Here is a 23,649-nt window from a genome sequence, read left to right on the forward strand (position 1 = left end):
CTCCTGTCCAGGCGAAAGGTTCGTGTGTGTGTGTGTGTGTGTGTGTGTGTGTGAGTGTGTGTGTGTGTGTGTGTGTGCCAGTTTGTTTCCTTGTGAGCTGTGATTTACGCTGTAAAAGCTGATTCGTAAATCACGGGGATATGCTGGAAATGTGGCAGTGACAAAATGTGTTTGAAAACATCCCGTATCCTTGCTGTAGCATTTGCACGATGGAAAATGAATTTCCACATGACACGCCAAAGCTGAGTCAAGTCAGAGAGAACGCCTCCCTAGGTGTGATCAAGGCTTTATTAATGGTGTGGCACCGAGGCATCGTCGATGTTAGGGGATGATCAAAAGAGAGAATAGAGCCCATCGTCGTTAATTTCCCTGTGCACTCAAACACACGCATGCACGCGCGCACACACATAACTTTAGACACATTATTAACACCTTATTAGACCGGAGGAGGTGTCTTGAGAGAGTCAGCTCTCTGTAATTTGTTGTTTCCTTCATTAGAGGTATGGAAGATTGTGGGAGAGAGACAGGCAGTGATGGATATTGTAAGGGAGAGAAAGCGAGAAAGAGAGAGAGAGAGAAAGAGAGAGAGAGAGAGAGAGAGAGAGAGAGAGAGAGAGAGAGAGAGAGAGAGAGAGAGAGAGAGAGAGAGAGAGAGAGAGAGAGAGAGAGAGCTAAATCAAGGAATGAAACAGTTCCACAATGACATGGACTCTTAGAGATCAGTTCAGAATAAGAGGGTGGTAGCTGCATAATCTGACAGCGGGGAAGAGAGTGAGGCAGACAGAGAGAAAGAGAGAGGGAGGGAGAGAGAGAGAGAGAGAGAGAGAGAATGTGTTGCAGTAAGAGGGGACTATATTGGCAATGTGAATCGGCAGTGAGGCATTCTGGGGCTTCTTGTTACAGGCCTTATAAGGCCCAGGGGCCCCTGTGTCTCCATTCGCCTCGGCTATTCTTAGGCCATCTGTCCCTTTACCCCGAGCACCTTGCAGGCACGAAACACTTTATTCTCCTTATCGGCACGCCATAAGAACTTTTCCAAAGTTAATCTTTTCTCACGTGTGAGCTTTTTCCAGGTAAGAGTCTGAAGTTTTGCACTGAGGCCGAAGGGAACTTCTGGCACGGGGAGCCGGGTTTGTGTTTGTCTGTGATTACTCATCCTGGCTCGGCCCTCTCTCTGTCTGCCTCGCTCTGTTGCTCTGTCCACATCTACATGTGTGTGTGTGTGTGTGTGTGTGTTTGTTTATGTGTGTGTGTGTGTGCATTTCAGAGGTTCCACAGTACCTGACCCCCCCCCCACCACCACCACCACACACACACACACACACACACACCCCAACCCCCTGAGTGTTTGTCCTGAGAGCTGGGAGCAGACAGGGAGAGAGAGAGGGGCGAGCACCCAGGACCGACGAAGGAGAGACGACCACCGAATCTCAGCCTGGGCGAAAGAGAAGGACAGCTGGGGGAGGACAGAGAACCAGGGAGCCAAGAGAAACCGGGGAAACAAGACAGCCAGGGAGCCGAAGGAGGAGTTTTAACCTTTGCGGTGTTTCATTAGTCCAAGATGGGTACTTACACGGTCACTCTGAACGGCCCTGCACCATGGGGCTTCCGACTACAGGGAGGGAAGGACTTCAACATGCCCCTTACCATTTCCAGGGTAAGGGCAAAACATCAAACCTTTCACAGGCACATTAACAAGAGGCTGAGAGGGGTGAACTCCCGCTCAAGTAGCTCACAGACGACGGCAAAAACCGCTATGCGGCGTGTGTGCAAAGCAACTCACGTAGTGACAAACACTGGCTGATCTGAATTTTGAGTTAAAGCCATTTGAGTGTGGATGGACGTGTACACACTACTGTGCATTTGTGAGCGTGTGCTGGTGTTAACTATGGCATATGTGTGTGTGTACAAAAAGTTCTGTGTGGTGTGTGTGTGAGCGTGCATGCATGTGTGTGCATGCGTGTGTGTGCATGTGTGTGTGCGCGTGTGTGTGTGTGTGTGTGTGTGTGTGTGTGTGTGTGTGTGTGTGTGTGTGTGTGTGTGTGCAAGTGTGATTATGTGTTGGCCAATGGTTAAGCAGCAGTTATGTAATGTTGTAATACCTGCAGCCGATAGCCCGTACAGACCTTAATCTCTGCAGGATTGTGGAACAGAGCAGCCGTGGAAAGACTCCTGAAACATTTTCCCTCAGATAGAAATCCCGTTTGCCTCTGACACGTTTTACCTCACCCGCAAAAGCTTTGCCCGGGTTAATTGCTCAAGTCAAAGTTGAATCATTGTATGAAAAGATAAAAACTGTTGAAGTTCGTAGTTATTTTCAGACACACGTTATTTCGTTTTGTGCATGCTCTGGTGTCGTACCCACCGGCAGTCTACAGGTTGTTTGTGTTGGTTTGGTGCTTGCAGGTGGTTTGATAGCTCAAACACGTTTAGTGTGATGGAGTCACGATTAGCTTATGGTAAGTTGCACCGCCGTCTGTGCTGTTAAGGTTAAGAGTAAATGCTTCCATACATAAGCATGAGCGCAACGGGTAACGTTTACAAAGACTTAGAAATTAAGGGTCACTGTAAATATTTACTCAGTTTTAATTACTACAGCACTGAATGAGTCTCTCTCTCTCTCTCTCTCTCTCTCTCTGACAGGAGCAGCAAGGTCTGCTGGTGTATTTACAGCATTTCCTTTAAATAGCATTGGAGGAGAGGTAGATGGAGAGAGGTTGGCTAGAGATAGGGGAGAGGGAGCGAGAGAGCGAGAGAGCGAGAGAGCGTGTGAGAGAGGAGGAGAGGGAGCGAGGGAAAGCCATTGCAGCTTGTGTTACATTTAGTAAGCTTAATTTCTCTCCGTTGTAAATCAGTTTCAGTTACAGATTTTTGGAACCGCTCCTTGGCGTCTATTTAAAAAGCAATGCATGGTTTCATCATGGGTGAATAGATGCACAGATGGATGAATGGATGGATGAACACATTAGGGAGGGGGAGGAAGATGGATGGAGGAATGTATAGATGGGGTAATAAAGGGAAAGAGAAATCCTAATTAGATAATTGGATGAATGAATTAAGAGATGGATGGACTGATTAATGGATGGATGGATGGATGGATAGATGGATGGATGGATGATAGCATGTATGTATGGACAGAGAAAGAAGTACAAAGAAGCATCTATGAGGGACACAGAGGGAGAGATTAGGGAGGTGAAGGAAAGTCTGATCATTCACTGTTGGCTTTATTGGATGGAGATGTGTGGCATAGTCATGCTGCTATTTACACTCAGTGGCATTGTTCTTTTTACTCCCACCTATCAAATTTATTATTCCTCTGTGAGTGCTCATCTGCACATAAATGAGCATGTATTTGTGAATACACACTTCTGTGTGTGTTTGCATGCGTGCGTGCGTGCATGTTGCGCGCGTGCACGGTTCTGTGTCCGTGCAGGCATTTTGCACACGAGGGCTCAGGTGTGTGTTGTATTGAGGTCTGATTCAGGTAGCCTTATTGATTTCAAATGTTAATGATAGGCTCCAAACATCTGTTTTTATTGTTGTCTGATCCCGGGCTACAGCAACCATGCAAGCTTTGATCCATGTCCAATATGACACAGTACTGCTGGATATGCGTTCATCCTGGGATGAGGAAGGGCTCCGACAGATAGCCATAAAACACTGCGGCTTAACATGACAATTCGCGGTGACGTTACGGTTTGAAGTAGCACCCCTGGGGTTGGTTCAGATTTCAGCCTTCTTTTGCAGAGGAACTAAGAAGGGAAAAAGGAAAGCGGATGAGGCAAACAGTGCATTCCTTGGATCCTGTTAGCTGAGCTCTGGGCCCCAGACATCCCTGACGGGAGTTGTGTGACCACCCTCTCTAATTTTAAATAGAGAAATCCCGTGGTCTTTATATTTATTCTAGACAACTGTTGAGATGAAGAATTTATTCGCTCATTGGGTTACTCGCCATGCAACCTTGGTCCACTTTATAAGAGCAAACCAGCCTGCAGAGTGGAAATGTAGAGATTACAGAAAGAATAAAAATAACAAAAGCCCAAATTCAGGTGATAACGTCAGTAGCAATCTTACCATGCCGGTCTTAATCTGTTACCAAGATGTCTCTGCTGGATAAATATGTGTTTCTGACCTTTGACTGACCAAATGTGATCTGTTTATGACCGGATATAAGTTATAACTGTTGGCTAACTGAGTTATTAAATTGGACACGGGTACAATCAACAGTCAAATACAGGTCCAATGCATGTGCAAAGATGCCGCCTGAAACCTCTCGTTTAAACTCAGCGGCTCCGGAGTGGTAGAAATCTAGCCACCTCTGCATGTCAAACCTTTTCCAAAGCGGGCATATCTGGGGAGCGTGTGTCTCTGCTCCCTCAGCCCCACTTACTTGAGCTAACCTTAACTTAACCTAACCTACCTTAACCTGACTTAACCTCTACCTCTACCTCTACCTAACCCTAACCTTAACGCAGTGCTTACCTTGACCTCACCTTAGCCATTAGCTAACCTATTCTCTAGCTAACCCACAGGGCTGACCTGGCATAATTTGTATAGGCCGGTGAATGCCGCATTTCTATCAACACCAATTTGTCAAGCACTTCTTCTTCACCCCAATACATGCGAGTATTTGGCATGTTTGAATAAGCATCAGCAAAGATGGACCTAGCAGGGGGTGATGAATATGAAAAGAGACGTGTGACAGATTTATATAGCTGTCTGCATGTGTGCATGTGCAATTGATTTCAGTCAACTTGGCAAAGTGCTGTCTATTTTCTACCAGATGATCCAGACTCTGTTCTCCACTCATTAGGGACTCCCGCTTCTGATGCACGCACGGCTGGAAAGGCGGTCTTCCACACACTTGACACAAAAGTAGTGAATGCATTAGAAAAGCGCTGGGGGGAGAGCGAGGGGTTTGAAAAGAAAAGGAGTAGTTTAGAAATTGACTGAAAGTCAGCGAAGTAACAAGAAAGAGACTCGGCTGAAAGCTGGAGAAATGGAGGGGGGGGGTTAGACACAAAGACTACAAAGACAAGCACTTCTGTGCTTAAGGTAGTGGGGGTATGAGCCTAATGGGAATACAGATGGTAGCATAATTATTATAGTCAGTCAGCCAGTAGATGAATGATCATCATACAGTACAGTGGTAGGTAGCACGCTGTCGGTAAACAGAGGATGAAGATGAAGGAAAGGACAGTGTGTGTGTGTGTGAGAGAGAGAGAGAGAGAGGAGAGAGAGAGAGAGAGAGAGAGAGAGAGAGAGAGAGAGAGAGAGAGAGAGAGAGAGAGAGAGAGAGAGAGAGAGAGAGAGAGAGAGAGAGAGAGAGAGAGAGAGAGGGAGAGGGAGAGTGTCAGTGAAGTCTGTATGAGTGTCAGCAGCAGGTGCCCTTCACAGGGGAGTGAGGGGGGTTGACCAAGTGGGGTCAAACAGAACGAAGCAGCAAGCATCAACAGCAGTGCTTATTTTTAACCGTTTAACGAGTCGCCTGTAAGCCTAGACCACATGTACGCTCCAAGCATCTCGTGGCTCCCCGGTGCTGAGCTCACTACAAACTTTTCTATTTGGACGGGCGAGTAGAAGTCTCCGCCGTGCTGCGCTGCTGCGTTTCAGTTCGGTTCAGGCTCGCACGCCAGCCAACAGGCCCCACAGAGCGTGCCGCAGAGTGCAGCTTGAGCTAAACGGAAATAAGAACAGCGGTCAGTGTGAGATTCTTCTTCTCTTGCGTATTTTGCCACTATCGAATGAGCCCTTCGGGATCTCGATGCAAAGAAAGAGCACGCGACCGAAACCTCTGTAAATTTCATTATAGAGGTTATACAGCACTGCAGCCCCACTATAAAAGCATCCTATTTTTTTTCCATAAAGAAAAAAAAAGCAACTTGGGGGTTTATCTATCCAAGTCTTAAAGGTTATCCGGAGGTCATGTAAACAGAATCGGGCCCCCCAGTTTCTGCTCCCAGATTCCAGTCATATTCCCCCGTCCAGGGCCAATTTCATCACAGCAGCTTTTAGCCGTGCACAGTTACTGACATTACCAGCACAATTAGATTCTGCATTAGATCGAGATTAGATCCGCTCTGCCACCTCGGAAACCAGGACTGCCATTTCTCCTACCAGCGCAAAATCACTTGTCTGCTTATCAGTGTCTTTTATTTTTCCTAGTCTTCGCAGCGGATGTAAAAAATAATCCGAGTAAGATGCTAAACGACACATTTAGTCATCTTTTCTGTGTCAGGCAGTCCTGTGTACCGCTGTACGGCTTAATTAGTCTCAGATGGCTGTACCTTTCCAGTTCACTGGCTCGTTTAACGTGGAAATGTCATCCTGCCACTCAGATATGGATCTTATAGATTCATCTACATCCCTCTGTCAGCTGTTCTCCTCACATTTAAAGCAATTTTTCATCGGCCCCATTTCTTGGCCTGGTACCCAGCACAGAATGAATAACAGTTCTGAGTTGTTACCCAGAAGACGTCATTCATCAGCTGATCTGAGACCGGGGGGGGGGGGAACCTCTCAAACAGTAAATTGAACAGAAATGGTATTTCTTTTTCGGCATTTGGGTCAAATATCTTGCTATTCAACAGTAGCCCAAGGACTGGATTTAGGGCCGGAAAAAGTGAAAATAGTTCTTTTGGGACTTGGTCTTGTGAAGGAATCAGGAATCATATGATCTAGAGCTTGTTGCAGACATTCTCACTGATGTGTGTGTGTGTGTGTGTGTGTGTGTGTGTGTGTGTGTGTGTGTGTGTGTGTGTGTGTGTGTGTGTGTGTGCGTGCGTGTGCATGCGTGCGTGCGTGCACGCGTGTGTGCGTGTGCACATGTGCAGATGAACTGAATGTGTGTGCACACGTATGTCAGGTGTATGTGTACAGGTGTTTGTCACTGTATGTGTGTGAGTGTGTTTGCGCATTTGAGGGCATCGCTACAACCACACAACTCATAATACCTTCTTACGTTTCTTATGTGTGACTTTACACACATTTGCATGGCCACATTTGCCGTGGAATCTGTGTCCGCATCACTTTAAATAAACTGAACCCCTCCTCCGTAGATAACCCCAGGTAGCAAGGCGGCTGGGGGCAGTCTGGCCCAGGGAGACATCATCTCAGCCATCGACGGGGTCAGCACCGAGGGGATGACGCACCTGGAGGCCCAGAACAAGATCAAGGCTGCCACCTCCAACCTGGCCCTCACCATGCAGAAGTAAACTACTTAAGCAAACTCAGCACACTACACAGACATGCTAAGTATGTTGTCTAGAAGGAGATCATACACACAAAACACGCTGCGCTACATTCAATGGGGGATGGGATGCTGAAGATAAAATGAAAATGCACCAAGTGAGCTATAAATGTTCCCCGGCCATAGGTGGCACCAAACAATATCTTCTGAAGAGTCCTGTAAGTTTTCAACACCCCCCCCCACACACACACACACAGGCACACACGCAAACACAATCAAATGAATTCTACCAATAGATTATTGTCGTTCCTTCTTTAGATCAAGACGTCCCGCACCAGTTCCCACAGCAACTCCTAGAATGGATTCTCCCATGCCCGTCATCCCACACCAGAAGGTATGAATACACCTGGCGTACTCATCAGGTTGATGCATATCTCAACAAACACACACAAGCAAAGACATTCGATACACAGCAACTGATCAGCGCAAAAACAGAGCACATTGCTGCACTGACATAAAATGTATTTTGTGTTCATCTGAGCGTGTGCTTGTATTCCCTCTGTACCTCTTCTTAATACCGACACGCATCGGGCCACAGGCTGTATTCTGCTGCTCTCTAGTGTACAGACTTCAAAATGCGACCACAGGAACGTCAGGGCAGTATCTACCTGTCTACCTATGTATCTATCTATCTATCTGTCTATCTCTCTATCAATCACACATCTCATCCTTTTGAAGGAGGTGGTAAAAGAGGAATTGAAAGAGGAAGTCGGGCCTAAAGTTGTTGAAGAGGAGGTGGAAATGGAGCAGCCAGTGACTTATGGACTGACTAAGCAACCCTCCAAAAAGAATCTCGTTCAGATTCAGCAAAAGAAAACAGAGCCCACTGCCTTTGCCACCTCTCTCCTATCCCCAGTCAAATCCCCCGTCTCCCCTACAACAGCTGCAGTTTCACCACCCGGCCAGCGGGGGCAGTACAATTCTCCCATTGGTCTTTATTCGGCCCAGACTTTAAAGGAAATGGCCCAGATGCAGGGCAAATTAGGAGAGGGCCCGGCGGCTGCCAGCGGACTGTCGTTCTTAGGGTAGGTAATCTCAGGAAAGTGGAAATACCAGGTTAAATAACACTCAGAGAAAAATAGGTTCTAACAAATGAGGGTCTAACTTCACTATGAAAGGGAAATTTCGCCAATTTTCCAACCTCATTTCCATGTTTACGTCATGGGGTCACCATCTCTATTCATGGGTTCACGTCATTTGAGTGGTGAGTCACACCGCCATCTTGAGGACCAACGGATGCCAAGATGCCTTCGATCTGTTGTGCTGTGACCACAAAAAGTCCCAAACAACTGGATTACAATTTTACAGAATCCCTAAAAACCATGATCGTCGAAATAAATGGATCGCAGCGATCAAAAGGGACCACTGGATTCCCACAGAACACTCCAGGCTATGCAGTGAGCACTTTGTTTCGGGTAAGTAGCTAACGTTAGCTAGCTGGCTACCGCGTTAGCTTCATAACCTTGTAACAAGACCGTCTTGTTGCAAGGCTAGCTAGCTTCATAGATGTGTCCTGTGCACTGATGCTAATATGACATTTATCAACAGACTGTCACTTACCCTTCCTGTAAACTCGAACAGTCTTTTCGTTTTTACATGATTCATTTTGACGTCCTTTACCCATCCTGCGGTGAAGTAGCGGTAGGCTTCAGTGCTTTTGAAGGCTTTGTGGGGGATTGTGGACGAGGTACACGTAAACGTCGTGAAACGTAAAATTAGGAAGATCTATAGCAGAATGAAGTGGGGTTAATTGGTCTTTGGATAGAAGATAAGGATCCAATTCTAAAAATTCGTTTTTTTGCAGATAACGCTGCTTCTCCTCCGTGGTTAAGTGAACGATTCTGGACAGTCTTTCAAACTTCCCGGGGACCGCGGTCCTCAAGATGGCGGTCATAGCAACAAAAACCACGTGACTGAAACCCATGAATAACATACACAATAAACGCCAATGCTGTGTTTGTATCGCCGTAACCCCACTATAGTAAACTGGTTTACTTCCACTCGTCACTGACCTCAGTGGATGTCAGGAGAACCACATGGCAGATTGGCTGAATGAGATGTTCATTTTCTGATCTCGCTTGCTAAGAAACTCTAGCGCAATGTATGCTAGCAGCTAGCACATGCAGGCAATGCACACCGGCTCTCTTGGCAGGGGAACGTCGATTTCTTTGGCAAAAAAAAAGAATTCCACCGAAGCGGTTACAGTTGTAAAAGACTAGCTACACCATCAGGACTCACTTGACGTTCAGGTTATAGGCGGCGAAATTTCCCTTTTAACGCCCACCTTCTAATTGAACACCAAGTAACGTCACGAATGAGATGAACTTGCACTAACGGACTAAGTCACTATTCACTGTCTTTGACAGGTCGCAGGGCGTAGCGTGTCCCCAACCCTACATGTAGCACACACTAGAGGAATGGGACATACGTAACATTTCTCTGTACCCTCGCCCGGTTGAGTTCACAGTACCAGGACGGTGCTGAACGTCCTGAACACGGCTCTCTGTGTTCCCTCATCATCCCTGGATACATTCCTCTCTCACGTGTGCCCGATTCCCAGTGCACGAAACTGCCAACACACCTGGCCAGACTCCAGGTAACAGAGCAGCAGGTGAGCTGTGTCGGATTACGGGGTCATCCGAGGTCCTGTCGTACCGATCTTAGAAACTATACTAAAGACCACCTTAAGTGACCTCAATGCCCCGTTCGGATGTCTGCGCTGCTCTGGCAGCTCTCCATGTCACGCAAATGAAACGGAGTTATGGGGGGAAAGCGAGAGAATCCGGGTGGAAAGGCGGAGCTGTGCTTGTTACATCCGGAAGTTTTTTACTCCTACTTGCCCCAGAAATCAATGATTTGGTTGAAAGGTTGGTTTGCTCGTTTTTGTTGTTGCTGAGATCATAAGAGGGAGACATTAAAGGGTCCTTCCGCTGTTTCGTACAAGCTATTCCAAATTCATTCGTGCCTGGGCAGGACGTAGCGCCACAAACCGGGTTGTTTGTCGTATAGGACATAGGAACGAATGGCTGGAGTTGAATATAGGGTCTACTAGGCCTGCGGGGGGGGGGTCGTCTAAAACTGCGGTACTTACGGGAGCTGATTAAGCCCCGACATATCATGTCCCAAGTATCAATCTCCACTGATGTTATTCCCCTCTGAAGCCGGAGGAGCTTCGTGGCAACACGGCTGGTAAGTCGGGACAGTGAAACGTGTCATGGAACGTGTGCTCATGCAGGCGGCGGCATGATGATGACAAAATTATCATTGCACAGCAAACCACATTGCATTAGATCACATTCACATAACACACACGCACGCACACACACACACACACACACAGAGGGGAACAGCTGTTCTCCATGGTCATGGAATGTTCCTCTCCAGTAACACTCCATCAGTCCAAATCCCCTGGACGCCCCCTCAGATCCCTTCCCTGAATGCGAACGAACCGGTAAGGCGGCGTCCCACCTGCCCTTTACGCGTCACTCGGCGTGCCTGTATTTGCGATGGCTCCTATTCTGATAGACAGCGGAGAAGCGATCATTTCTTATAGGTTTCGCATCAATGCGCGTGCGTGCGTGTGCACGTTTCCACACTCCCCTCGGTCATGTGACCGAGGCGCGTCTGCTCTTGTCAGTCAGTGCTGAAGGGATGCATTTAAAGCTGGGAAATAGCCCGGCGATGACACACAGCGGCTATTCTGATCTGTGGACATTGTGGCAGCGTTGAACTGTATGTGAGACGGTTCCCGCACAACACACAGGGCAGTTTCTTCATCCGCAAATCACTGTTTTCATTCATAGCGTTACCTCTCCGTGCCTCTCACCGTCTACATCTCTCTGGTGTCTGTCTCTTATCTTTCTCTCCATCTTTCCCCCCCTCTGGTTTTTTTTTTTTTACAGGTCATTGCAAACACAGCTGCAAAGTCAGTACCATCAGTAATTGCTTGTATTCTGTGTTTGAGTATGTGCATTGAATTAACTCCGCATTGGTTAGTGTGTGTGTGTGTGTGTGTGTTTGTGTGTGTGGGGGGGGGGAGGAGAAAGTATTTGGAGAGCAGAGTTTTGCGGTGTCAGTGCTTAATTCCACGCTCGGTTGATGATTGCAGTGGCATTGTGTGTGTCGCTGTATCTACGGTCAGATTCGTTCAGATGTGGGCGTAGCACAGATGTGTGCAGTGTGTGTGTGTCCATAGCGGACGCGGCCAGTGTCTATGACGTCATGCAGCGCTTAACATGCTACAAAAGCATACTGAGCTTGCTGGTTATTTGTTTCCGTGCAACTGCACTAATAAAGCCACAGGCTGGAAATCTGACATGCGTCATTAACTCCCTCCCGGGCGCCTTTGTATGATCTTTCAAACATGAATGGATTTACATTTGTGCATCTTAATGCACGAGTGAACCATCAGTTTCATACATATTCGCGCCTCCTATACAGATACATGTTAAGCCATGGTGTGTGTATACGTAAGATTTAAGTTTTTTGTGTGTTGTCGTGTGCATTTTGCTTTTTTGTCCTTTTAAAAACTGCAGCGTGTAGTCTGTCTGGTAATAGTGGCGGTTTGACATGAAATGGTGGCATTTATGGCTTGTACAGTAGTTTGCGGACTTGAGCACTTGCTAAAAGTTTTTTTTTATTGCTTTATTATTTTTGGCTGTTGCCTTAAATGGTGCCAAAAAAGAGTTTATCAAGAATCTGCAAATTTTCAGTTTAGCCACTGTGGACAAAGCCTCTGTTTCATGACTGACACAGTGGTATGCTCCATCTTATTGAATGTACCTGCATGAAGACCTGCAGAGAGCGTTGGCCACAGGAAATGTGAAGTAATAGCATATTATCCTCTGTCGGTCAGTCTTGGTACTACATGTCAACCTACATGTCGCTCCCTTCACTTCAGTGTCTCCTATATTGTCTGGGTTTTTTTTTTTTTTTGCTTTCTTGGTCTTTTCCTTTCCTTCCGTCCGTCCTCCGTCTGCTTGTTCCCCCCGCCCCTCGATCTACTGACCCTTGACCCTTATGACACTGATAGTGTGGAGTATACTCCCAGTTTTAACCCCATAGCTCTGAAAGATTCGGCCCTGTCCACCCACAAGCCCATTGAGGTGAGGGGTCCTGGGGGGAAGGCCACCATCGTACACGCCCAGTACAACACGCCAATCAGCATGTACTCTCAGGACGCCATCATGGACGCCATCGCAGGACAGTCGCAGGCCAAGGGACACGAGGGGTGAGCACACGCGCACCTGACTAACCTCACTTCCTCCACAGACCCTCCCACACACACCCTACTCTATTTGATCATCCCAGAATCGCGAAACCCGCCATTGGACCTGTTGTTAGGCCTGACTTTTTGGGGGAAAAAACAAACAATATTAAGCCTAAAAAGGTCTGCTGTTTATTTATAATTAGAGCATGAAAATGGCTTTTCGAACAAATACCATTGCTACCACTCTTGAGAGCTTAGAGGTGTCTGAGTACGGAGCTTTTCCTTGTTGTCTGTGTCAACACTATATCCTCCCTGCCTCTCACCCCCTTCCCGCCGGTCATTCCATCCACAACCAATCACCCCTGTGCTGCGCTGTCCACCCGCTCCTCCTCCCCTCTTCCTCGTCCTTTCCTTCCCGGTTGATCACGTGACCTCAGTGAGGAGGCGGGCTCACCCTTGGCGTAAGTACAGCAGTACTCCTATTCCGTCCATACTCACCTCATATATGGGTTGCCCAACTCTCATATATGTGTCTCCTCTGTCTCATGGTTTGGTAACAGCTTGTGCATTGCGTCATTATTTGTCTCATGAGCTAATATCCCCAATACTGTTGTGAAAAACCGAGAACAGTGTGGCAAAGTATGCCGGACTAAAGGACTAAAGTAAGATTTTGCATTTTTTTTGTGGTTTTGAAATGTCCTCTGCGTACTATGTGTAATTTGCTTGACCGTGTGAAACCGAAGGAAATTTGTTGGGAATGTGAGAATGTAGGATGTGTTCAGGGTTTTGCACCGGGATGGAGTCCTCTTCACAAACAAACAAAAGTCCATTAGCATGAATGTCACAAGGTCTCGATGGGACTTGGGTGAAACTGGAATGCTCCGATCGACCAATAACAAGTCTCGATCGACTACCGCCTGGTCAATACTGACTCACACACCTAATACCCAGCACAGAATGATGTTGGAGCACTTTACAGTCAAACTCACAACAACAGAAGGACTAATCAGAGTCTGTTCAAAGTAAAACAATGGAACAGCGCTATTTGCGTCACACAAACTGGTATATGCTCATACACACACACACACATAATCACACATACACACAGATACAAGCACCACAAGTAAACAGGTATACTACATATATGCTCTCTCTCTCTCTCTCTCTCTCTCTCTCTCTCTCTCTCTCTGTCACAGAGACAAGTACAAACACACTGGTATACTACATATATATGCTCACATACACACACACACACACACACACTCACCCCACCCACTACTCTAACAGTGTGTGTGAATCTTCCAGTGGTGCCCTGCCTGTTAAGGACCCAGTGATAGACTGTGCATCCCCAGTGTATCAGGCAGTGATCAGGCCAGGTGACAGGAGCCAGGAAATGGCGGAATGGGCCCGCCGTGCTGCCAACCTGCAATCCAAGAGCTTCAGGATCTTAGCTCACATCACTGGCACTGAATACAGTCAGTATACAAATCTATACATATCTATCTATCCTTTGAATTTTGCTCTACTTTTTTTTTTTACTGTTGCTCCTTTGCTCCTTCCTCCCTCCCTTCCTTTGTTCAGCATTTTCTGATACTCTTCGATACAAGTCCCCCTAGTGGCTTCATCTTACCCTTTCTCTTTATCCTCTGCCCTTATATGTTCCTCGAAACTCTTTAAATGTACACCTCTTATCCTGTTCAGAGTCGTAGTGTTTGTCCTCACCAACTCTCTCATCCATTCCTCTCCATGCAGTGCAAGACCCAGATGAGGAGGCCCTACAGAAGTCAAGGTAAGAGGCTAGCACTTTGGCTCATACACACATTTCACTGTTCCCCTAGCTATCAGGACTCTGAATTCCTCCCTATCGTCCCCTCCTCACACACCATTGGCATGCATGCTATCATTTCACTAATTGTTGTGCGTAATATGTTTGTTTCTGTTACTGTGTAACTGTATTGTTCGTGATAATATGTGGCGTGTCTGCTGTTGTCCATGTATGTATTGTGCTGCAGAGTTTAACGTGTGCCGAAAAACAAATTCCACCGGCCTTGGTCATGTGGCTAATAAAACAATCTAATCTAATCTAGATTTGTGTTGGGGGTTGCGTTCTCTGTAGGCTTAATTTATCTGTTCACATAAATTCGCAGTCCCCCGAGAGTCCCCGCATTCCTCAACGTGCATCGTTTAAAAAAACAAGGTGTCATATACGTTGTTTCATCATATTGTATTGTATCATGTTGTTAACGTTCCTTTCCTGACAATTCATCACCCTCAGAGAGAAATTTGAGTCCGAGATGAAGGGCCCTCGTTTTGCCAAACTGAAGAACTGGCACCATGGACTGTCGGCACAGATCCTCAACATCCAGGAGTAAAGACAAACAGAGGGAGGAGAGACAGACAGACAGACAGACAGACAGACAGACAGACAGGTGAACACAAGATTGGAAAATGTATATGGCAGCACGGTAGGGTGAAAAGGAGGAGAGAGAGCAAATATAATGAGGTGAGGAGCAGAAGAGGAAGAGACAGGGACTCCTTGGTAATGCGAGTTAATGTGTTGGCCTAGATCAGTAGATTGCAAGATACTAACTGTTAGTGAGAGTGCTTTTCTGTTCATCTGTTAATACGCTCCATATGACCCGTACCTGTCCCATGTATCTATCTACTGCTAAGACCTACCCTCCCTTCTAGTCTGGTTCCTTTTTTTTTTTCTTTTTTTTTTCCGGGTCCCGTCTCTCGTAAGTGAAAGGCGATTGTACAAAAAAAAAATGTCGAGTGAAACTGTAAGACTGATCACGTACCGTTTAATGTCCCTGTAGGTGCACAGTACACACTGAGTTGGATATGTCACAGAGCATGTTTTTGAGAGGGCGCATGAAGACAAATACACTCCCTTACTTTATCCAAATGCACAGAAACTGTAAAAATGCACACGGCAAATGTATGAAGAGCAATGTGAATAAATATTTTCTCTAAACCATATGGCTGTGTGAATCTTTGCAACGTCTCAACCCCCAAATGGAGCCAAACTATCGCTCCTGAAATGACCGGCGAATGATGTACGACACATTTTCTGGACATATGTGATTTTGGCGGAGGAAAAGAAGCCAAAGATTAACAAAGTTAGCTGTGTTATTGGTGACATGGGCTATGAAACACACAATGTCCTGGTTAACAGGGGTGCATCATGAGTAACTGAGTAACCCCAAGTTTCATTTTGTTCATGATGTTTGAACAAAATGCACACAAAAACAATGCTTAGGCGGGGGGGGGGGGAGCTTGCCTCTCTTTGTAGACCTTCTCGTTTTGAGGGAGATTCGTTTATATATCCAAATTATATTGACCGAGCTGTCCAGAGAAGAACGTGCAAATTCTGATTCTAGGTGCAATCATGTTCTTCACTGGCGAAGGTTTATGTTGTAGTCACTCCGTGTTTCCCTCTTACAAGTTCAAATCTGAGTCTGCTAAACGATCTGATAAAGGGGGATAAGGTACCGCACCAGAAGGAGAAAGGGAGAAACGATGACATCCTGTAATTTGGACGTAAAATATCCGAGTAGGCCTTTTTTGCAGCAGCGCCAGTGCTGCGTCATGATGTCATTTTCATAATGGCCACCAGAGGACAGTGTGGCTTCATACAGTGAGAGCTGCGCCCTCCCCACTGCGACAGTCCGACACCGATTCACAACTAATAAAAATATCCCAATACTTTAATCCGGGCTGTTTTTAGAAATGGACTCTCTGTCTGGGTTTACAGAGTATCCCCCCCACCCCCACCCCCACCCCACCCCCGCAATAATGGCGAATGCAGTCATTTCTTCATACGTCTCCTTCTTCTTTCAGTTTATTCCCTGTTTCTCAGGGGGGTCGCCAGAGCGGGGTTTTATAGCTTCCCTGTGAACCCTCCACCAAATTCGGCAGGATTTGAAAAAGACGGCAAACTGAAGTCGTATCTGTGCACTTAACGCGACACGCACTGCATTGCGTTTCAGTGTAGGCTACGTGCCGTAAAGGTTGATTTATTAATCCATTCGCAGACGGCGGTTCCATCCAGCTGCTGAGTGGGCATGTCTGAGGAAACGGGGAAGGTGGGAGATAAGAGGAGGTAAGGATGACAGAGCATTTTTTTTAATACGGCCAAAATGGCTACCCACCCCCCCCCCCACCCCACCCCGGCCGCCGCTGTCTTCGGGACATGCCGTACAGGGTGATGCCATTGGTGAGAAATACAACATCACAAGGCCACATGACAAATCTCATAAGGCACATGGTGTAAAAGTCCTTTTCTCCCCCCCTCCTAGCTCAGACCGTTACGCAACGCACACATAGTGATTCTGTAAATAACATCAAACATGCTCATCGTGTAGAAAGGTGTTGTGACAGCGACACACGAAATCAAATATGCAAGCAGCGAGTCGGAGGCTGCGCCAATATGAGTGAGGGCGTCGAGGGGGGGGGAGGGGGACGGGTGGAGTCAGCTGCCGCACCGTTTAAAAACGCTGCAGCATCCAGCACGTTCTGCCTTTCCGCCTCCATCACACGCGATATCATCCTCCATCCTCCCCTCTCTCCCTTTCTCTCTCTCGCACCCTCTCTTTCTCTCTCTCTCTCTCACTCACTCTGGCTCAGTCACTCTCCTCTGCTCTCCCAGTCTGCATGCTGTAGCCCTGCCGTGCAGCCCTCTCAGCCTCTATTGCAGCACTAGGGGAGGAGGAGCCACCCGGCACACACACACATACACATACACATACACACACACACACACACACACACACATACACGCACACACACACACACACATACACATACACACACACACTCTTCACAGACGCATCATCTGTACAGCACGCTTTCTCCAGCTCTCTGGACGCACCAGTCAGTTCAACCGGCAAGGCCTCTCGTTTTCTCAGAGCAAGGGAGCACGGTAGTTTTCATCGGCCAGGATGGATGTACTGATGAAGGGGTTCTCCATGGCCAAGGAGGGAGTGGTGGCCGCCGCAGAAAAGACCAAGGCCGGCGTGGAGGAGGCCGCAGCCAAGACCAAGGAAGGGGTGATGTATGTCGGTACGTACCACGTCCAGCCAAGCGTAGCTACAGCAGAAAGCCGCCCTGGAGAGTCGGGAGCTCATAGAGGAGTAAGATGTGACGTGTTGGGGGCTATGTGCGTCTACCTACGAGTGCAGGTGTATACCTATGGGAGCACGTGTGTGTGTGTTAGTGTGTGTGTGTGTGTGCTCGTGTGGTGGGGGGTGGGGTCCCACAAGGCATGCCATTCTGGGACAGTTGTGAGAAGGAACAGGCAGGGAAGGGGGAGCAGATCAGGGCAGATGGGGGGGGGGTCTGGTTTGAAGTGGTAGGGAACACTAACAGCGGAGAACGGATCGGATGGCACGGCAGAGGAAATGAAATGGGGGGGGGCAGAGAGTGGAGAACAGAGGGGGGAGGGGGGGAGAAAAGAGAGAGGTGACACTGCAGGGCCTCGTTAGCCACAAGCCTACATCTTCACTTTGCCCGACGACCTGTTTTAGGCCGAGGGGGAGTGGTGGGGGGAGGGGAGAGGAGGGGTGGCAGGGTGGGGGGTCCCGGTGAGGAGACTCAGTGATGTGTGCCTACGGGCGTGACAGACTGCATCACATTTCAAGGTTACCCTGAATTCTGGGCTGTGGCAGAGGTTGTTGGGATGGGGTGGGGTGGTGCCTGCTGGGGTGGGGGTGGGGTATGGGGGGGGGATTGTCTAAGAGAAAGTGCAGACTCTGCAGTGTGCTCTCGGGATCTCCGTCCGGCTCAGTCACAGTCCAGAGCCGTGGCGAGACGCGTCAGACTGTCACGCGGCGGCTGTGCTGACGTAGCGACTGGTAGAGCGAGAGCAGTAAAAGATATTTATGGCTTTTTGGGGTTTTTTAAGGCGCGCTGTCGTGGCTGGACAGTTGCTTATATACGTATTACGTGTATCTGTGTGGGGGAAGGACGGGGGAGGTGGCTGTCCGAGTAAGGATCAGTTGAGCACTGCAGCAAACTCCTCTCTCTCACAAACCCCCTCCTGTCTGGCCCTGGGTACTGTCTGTGTTTGCATGTGTGTGTGTGTTTGTGTGTGTGTGTGTGTGTGTGTGTGTGTGTGTGTGTGTGTGTGTGTGTGTGCGAGTGCCGGATGGTATGAGAGCGTGAGTGTATGCACACATCATTGCAGCGAACAGAGGGGAGAGACATTAAAAGGAAGAATATATAAATAACAAAGGGAGAACCAGAAAATCGGATAGAGATGGGGGTGGGGGGTGGGGTGGGGGTTATGTCATAAAAGCTTTGCGCTTTCAGTTTTGTGGCTCTCATTTGAATAGATGAATAATATAGGGGGAAGAAATGGAGCGAGAGAGAAATGGGGAGGATGTGCAGACACCTGCAGAGAGGACCAGAGGATGGGATCACTCAAGAGAGGCGGGTTGCCTCACTTGAGTGATCCCATCCTCTGGTCTTGGTCACCTACCGGATCCGCCCCGCAGTACAGCACACGCACCGACAAGAGGACTAGTGTGTCGTCGTTTGTGCCGTGTGTGTGTGTGTGTGTTATGTGAATGTGTGCGGATGTGATTTCTTCAGCTCTACGGTGTGCAGAACCATTTCACAGGTCATGTGGCCCAGACGAAGGGCATCGGCCCCACCGGCACCCCACCGGCACCCCACCGGCGGTGAGGTAACAGAAAAACCAGGGGCTAAGATATGATCTGCATCTTATCTTGTCATGTAATGGCTGCACAGGATTGTCATCCACCGATGCAGAACGACTGTCCCGGATAGAAAGGCTTCACATGTTGACCTCTCTCACAGAGGTCAAGGTATTAAGAGGAGTCGTTCTTCTAGAAGAACGCTGGACCTTTAGCGGGTCTGATGGCGTGCCTACGTCAGCAAATCCACCGTCAGCGGCCTTTTAAATACATAATTGTGCAAGACGTGTCAGTGTTCATTTCTAATGATGTCTCAAAATACAGACCCATCTTTCCTCTGCTTCTTTGACAGATTTCGCTCTCTGTAGGCCCCGGCAGATATTTCAGTTTTCAGATATTTCCTCTCATCGAAGCATATTATTTGATTTTTCGAATTGCCTCACACAAAAAAAACGGGTCTTAAAAGAAAAATCTGTTTTAATCCCGTGACTCGTGCCTTCGCAAACGCACTATGACGGACTAAGTCTGTTTGACATTGTACAGGCAAACCACGGACACACACTAAAGCCTGCACAAGGCTTTAGGGGGGCTCCCTCTGCTGTGTCATCGCTGTGTGTGCGTGCGTGCGTGCGTGCGCGTGCGTGCGTGTGCGAGTGGGTGCGAGAGATGGAGAGAGAGAAAGACAAGAAGATAGTTCGGCTCTACTGCAGCAGTGTAGTGCTCAGTACTCAGGCACGTGGATCATGTACCATGGAGAGCGTGCAGAGATGGAGAGAGGCAGGACGAACAGGGAGAGAGAGAGGGAGAGAGAGAGAGGGAGGGAGGGAGGGAGGGTGGTGATGGGGTAAAAGGAGGATATTCTTAGTGGCAGCATCTGCGTCCGTGAAAGTGTTGCAGAGAAAAAAGGCTGTGTGCAATGGTTCTGCAATAATATATGACTGATGTTACTCTGCCGTTCTGAAGGCGGATTTCCACGCGAATTAACCTTCTTCCCGTCCACCCCAGCCTCTTTTCCTCCCTTCCTCCCTTCCTTCCTTCCTTTCTCTTTTCTGTCTTCACATTTTAGAGTAGATCTCTCTCTCTCTCTCTCTCCCCCTCTCTCTAATCTAGCAGATTATATAACTGCCACCATATAATCTGCCCGTGATCGTCGTATAGTGAGCAGAGGGGTTGGAGGGGGGAGGGGGGCACACACAGAAATATGATTATTGTGAGTAAATTGCGGGACAGATTTCAAAGTAATAGGCCATTCCCTGGATAAAAGAGGTCTATGAATATGCGATGTAAAAAAAACCTTCTGTGTGACCTAGCTAGAAAAGAGCTTCTTTTGTAAACAAACAAACAAATAAACAAACAGCAAAACAAAACAACAAATAAACATGTTTCTGAATATCATTCCCGCGGGAATGTTTGCTTAGGTCTGCAGCCATTTTGCTGCCTCCGCCATGAACAGCACACGCTCATGTTCCAGCACGCCCTCGTCTGTCTCGTGCTTCCGAAACTAAGCACGAGACGGGCCACTCTTCATCCGCTATTCTTCCCCTGTGTTCAGGCGTTAGTGGGGCAGAATTAGGAAAGAAATGCCGAAAGTAGAGGGCGATGGGATTTCACTCCCAGTTTATATGCGCCACTGGTTCCTTCCTTCTTAAATAATGACGATTTCCCCCTTTTCTCCTCCCCAGGCAATAAGACCAAGGAGGGAGTCGTGTCAGGCGTAAACACAGGTCAGACGAACTCTGTGTGTGTGTGTGTGCGTGTGCGTGTTTCAGCCTCTAGTAACTCAATAACTCTCTCTCTCCGTCTGCCCCTAGTGGCCAACAGGACCACCGAGCAGGCCAACATCGTCGGGGATGCAACGGTTGCCGGGGCCAACGATCTGTCACAGGCGAGCGTGGAAGGGGTCGAGAACGTCGCCGCGTCGACCGGGTTGATTAACCAGGTCAGTTGCCATGGTAGCGACAGATTACACATGGTTTCCAGCAATTCCAGTGGTCATTACTTTGGGACGGGGGGGGGGGGCTTCAGAAGCGATCCCACTGCCAATGTCAATCCGGGTCAAGTCAACAAGGTCACCATTGAGGAGGTTTTGGTCATTTAGACTGACGTCAGAGGGGGTGGGGGGGTGGGAAAAGTTAAATGGTGTGCTGAGTCTTAACACACTGCAGGCAGGCAGCCACCAGGTAGAGCCCTCTGCACACAAAATAAAACCATTTTTAAAAAAAACGGTCACAGCAGCTCCCAGTCTCCTGTTTCCATGAGCTGAATGAAACGGCTGCAACATTCTGCAGCTAAAATGCATTTTGCAACAACTCAAGATTTGTTTTACTGTTTCGTTTTTTATAACGAAAACGTTTCTTTTCTACGTTTATCTGTCTAAATAGACAACCTTGCTCTGCACAAGGATTGACGCAGTGCTGTCATTAAACACTTTTGAGTTAGAGCCATCTTGAGATGTCAATCAAACACATTTTCAATTACTGAGATCAGTTTGAATCCTGATCTTTGAGTGGTAGACGTGTACTTACACTGCTTTGCAACGACTCCTGATTCTAGTTTTAAGTGTTTTTTTAATTATTATTATTTTGTGATGTTGTTTTATTGTGGTGGTCTTTTTTGTTTTGCTTTTTGCCTAATCACTTCTTGTTTGTGTGTTGTTGTCTTTCCGTGTTGACCTGGTAGGAGGAGCCTGTACACGAGGTGCCTATTGAACAGGACTGTGTTGGTTAAGAGGTCATAGGTTATCAATTAGGGCACGGAGGCATAGAAACCCCTGCATGCTCCTACCGACCGTAGTGCAAAGTGCACACTTAACGAAGTGAGCGTGCAGAGGGGGACAGAGAGAAGAGAGACATTCAGTATGGGGCAACAATCTCAACTGAAGCCATACCAACCTTTTGTAATGCATATGCGTCCCTGCGTGCATGCAGATAAATGCTTTAGGATAAGTTGCATCTTATAGTCTAACTGCTCTAACAGCATGACAGAGACCGAGTTGATAATGTCCCGATTCTCTCTGCAGCACACGTGTACATGCAGCACTCTGACCCCTCAGGCGCTCACACCCCGGTGTGCTTTCAGAATATGATACATGAATCGCCCTCTCGTTCTCAAACCCTGCCTCCGCCGCCTCTCCTAGGTAGTGCGATAAGCTCTCCCCTCTAGATCCTCTAAATCTCTAGCGCAGCGGATGAGCGTTTGAATAATGGCATGCACAAAAACGGCTTAGCATTTTACGCAACACTCGGGCGGAATGGGAAGGAAGGGTACGGAACGCGGAGCCTGGACTGACAGGTGACAAGCGACAGCTCGGTCACATAGGCCGCGGTGATCCTTTCTACTCCAACGCTCAACTAACTCCGGTGACTTACACGAGAGCCCCTCGCTGCTTGGGTCCCCGCAGCTTTTGACAGCAGCATGATGACACACAGAGGGATTTGGGAGTCCCCCCCCCCCCATACGACGGCTGTTCAAACCCTGTCGCATGCTCTTTTGTAGTCTCACAGCTTCAGTAGATCACAGCCCCCCTTCTTGTGCGTGTGCGTGTGCGTGTGCGTGTGTGTGTGCGTTTGTGCCGGAGGGAATGAGCTTTGATGCTTGAGATTCAAGTCCCACCATGTTGTCATCCTATCATCTCAGCCACTTCTCTGTTTTTCATTTTGGTTTTCCTCTCTCTGTCTCTCTCTGTCTCTCTCTCGCTCTCTTTTCCTGCAGGGAGAATATGGGGGAGCGGAGCAAGGTGGTGAAGGTGGGGAGGTAAGGGAATGGATGGAGAGCAGCGACTGGGAGTTCGGTCCATCAAATGAAGTGGGCTGACGTCTATAACTGCAACATCGTTAGCAGGCGGTTTAATTAAACCGAACTGAATCGGAGGGCAATTAATTGCGTCTGTGTAACGAACCTCAACGATATGACTGCTGGTCTCCTTTCTTTCTCTCTTTCTCTCTTTCTTTCTTGCTTTCATTTCAGGGATATTAGTCGTTCCGAGGACCTCACCATCCTCTCCGGTGGTCCCTTGCTGCCCTCGCCTCGCTGTACCAGACTTCAGATGTTCAACATATTTTTTTGTGACTTTATGGAACCAAATCAAACAAAAAGAGACTCTTCCAGACCCCCCCCCCCATATCCCTCAGTCTCGTCACCTCCCGATGCCTTTCCCGGTAGCCACATTCCTCTGTCACCTGTAATGCCCCCCACCCCACCCCCAACCCTGTGCCGCTACGCCACCATGTTTTTTCTGAGAGCTGTAGCTTGTCCTCCAATGCTTCTCTCCCCCTTCACCCTACCCCTGTGTTAGTGTTGTCATGATGTTAACCCCCCCGTGTTGTTGTCACCGCATACCTGACACCTTATAGGGAGACCTGCTCTCTCACACACACACCACACACACACACACACGCACGCACACACGCACACACAAACACTAGCACACACAAAGGAAATGCAGAAATCCACTTTTGCACCTCGATCACACACATTCACCCACCCTTCATACATACATGTGTATACATACGTACAACACACAGCCAGAAACA

General features: G+C 48.0%; 2 protein-coding genes across 3 annotated transcripts; both read left to right on the top strand.

The window, feature by feature from the left end:
• The first annotated feature begins 1,319 nt into the window (after positions 1-1,319).
• ldb3b (LIM domain binding 3b) lies at positions 1,320-15,435 on the top strand. 2 transcript variants are annotated; one of them, XM_056296865.1, is made up of 9 exons: positions 1,320-1,657; positions 7,059-7,210; positions 7,508-7,583; positions 11,152-11,174; positions 12,300-12,479; positions 12,896-12,919; positions 13,764-13,933; positions 14,211-14,247; positions 14,734-15,435. In XM_056296865.1, exons 1-9 carry the CDS (start codon positions 1,562-1,564, stop codon positions 14,828-14,830), a joined length of 855 nt encoding a protein of 284 aa, XP_056152840.1. In that variant the 5' UTR covers positions 1,320-1,561; the 3' UTR covers positions 14,831-15,435. The 2 variants fall into 2 exon arrangements, with proteins under 2 accessions (XP_056152840.1, XP_056152841.1); XM_056296866.1 differs by lacking the exon at positions 12,896-12,919 and having other exon boundaries at positions 1,323-1,657.
• A 1,878-nt stretch (positions 15,436-17,313) lies between these two features.
• On the top strand, positions 17,314-22,930 carry sncgb (synuclein, gamma b (breast cancer-specific protein 1)). The gene is made up of 5 exons (XM_056296735.1): positions 17,314-17,522; positions 20,800-20,841; positions 20,929-21,056; positions 21,797-21,814; positions 22,829-22,930. The coding sequence occupies exons 1-5, from the start codon at positions 17,402-17,404 to the stop codon at positions 22,928-22,930; spliced, it is 411 nt and encodes a 136-aa protein (XP_056152710.1). The 5' UTR covers positions 17,314-17,401.
• The last annotated feature ends 719 nt before the right edge of the window (positions 22,931-23,649 follow it).

Source organism: Lampris incognitus, chromosome 17 (genome assembly GCF_029633865.1).
Source record: "Lampris incognitus isolate fLamInc1 chromosome 17, fLamInc1.hap2, whole genome shotgun sequence".
NCBI lineage: Eukaryota > Metazoa > Chordata > Actinopteri > Lampriformes > Lampridae > Lampris > Lampris incognitus.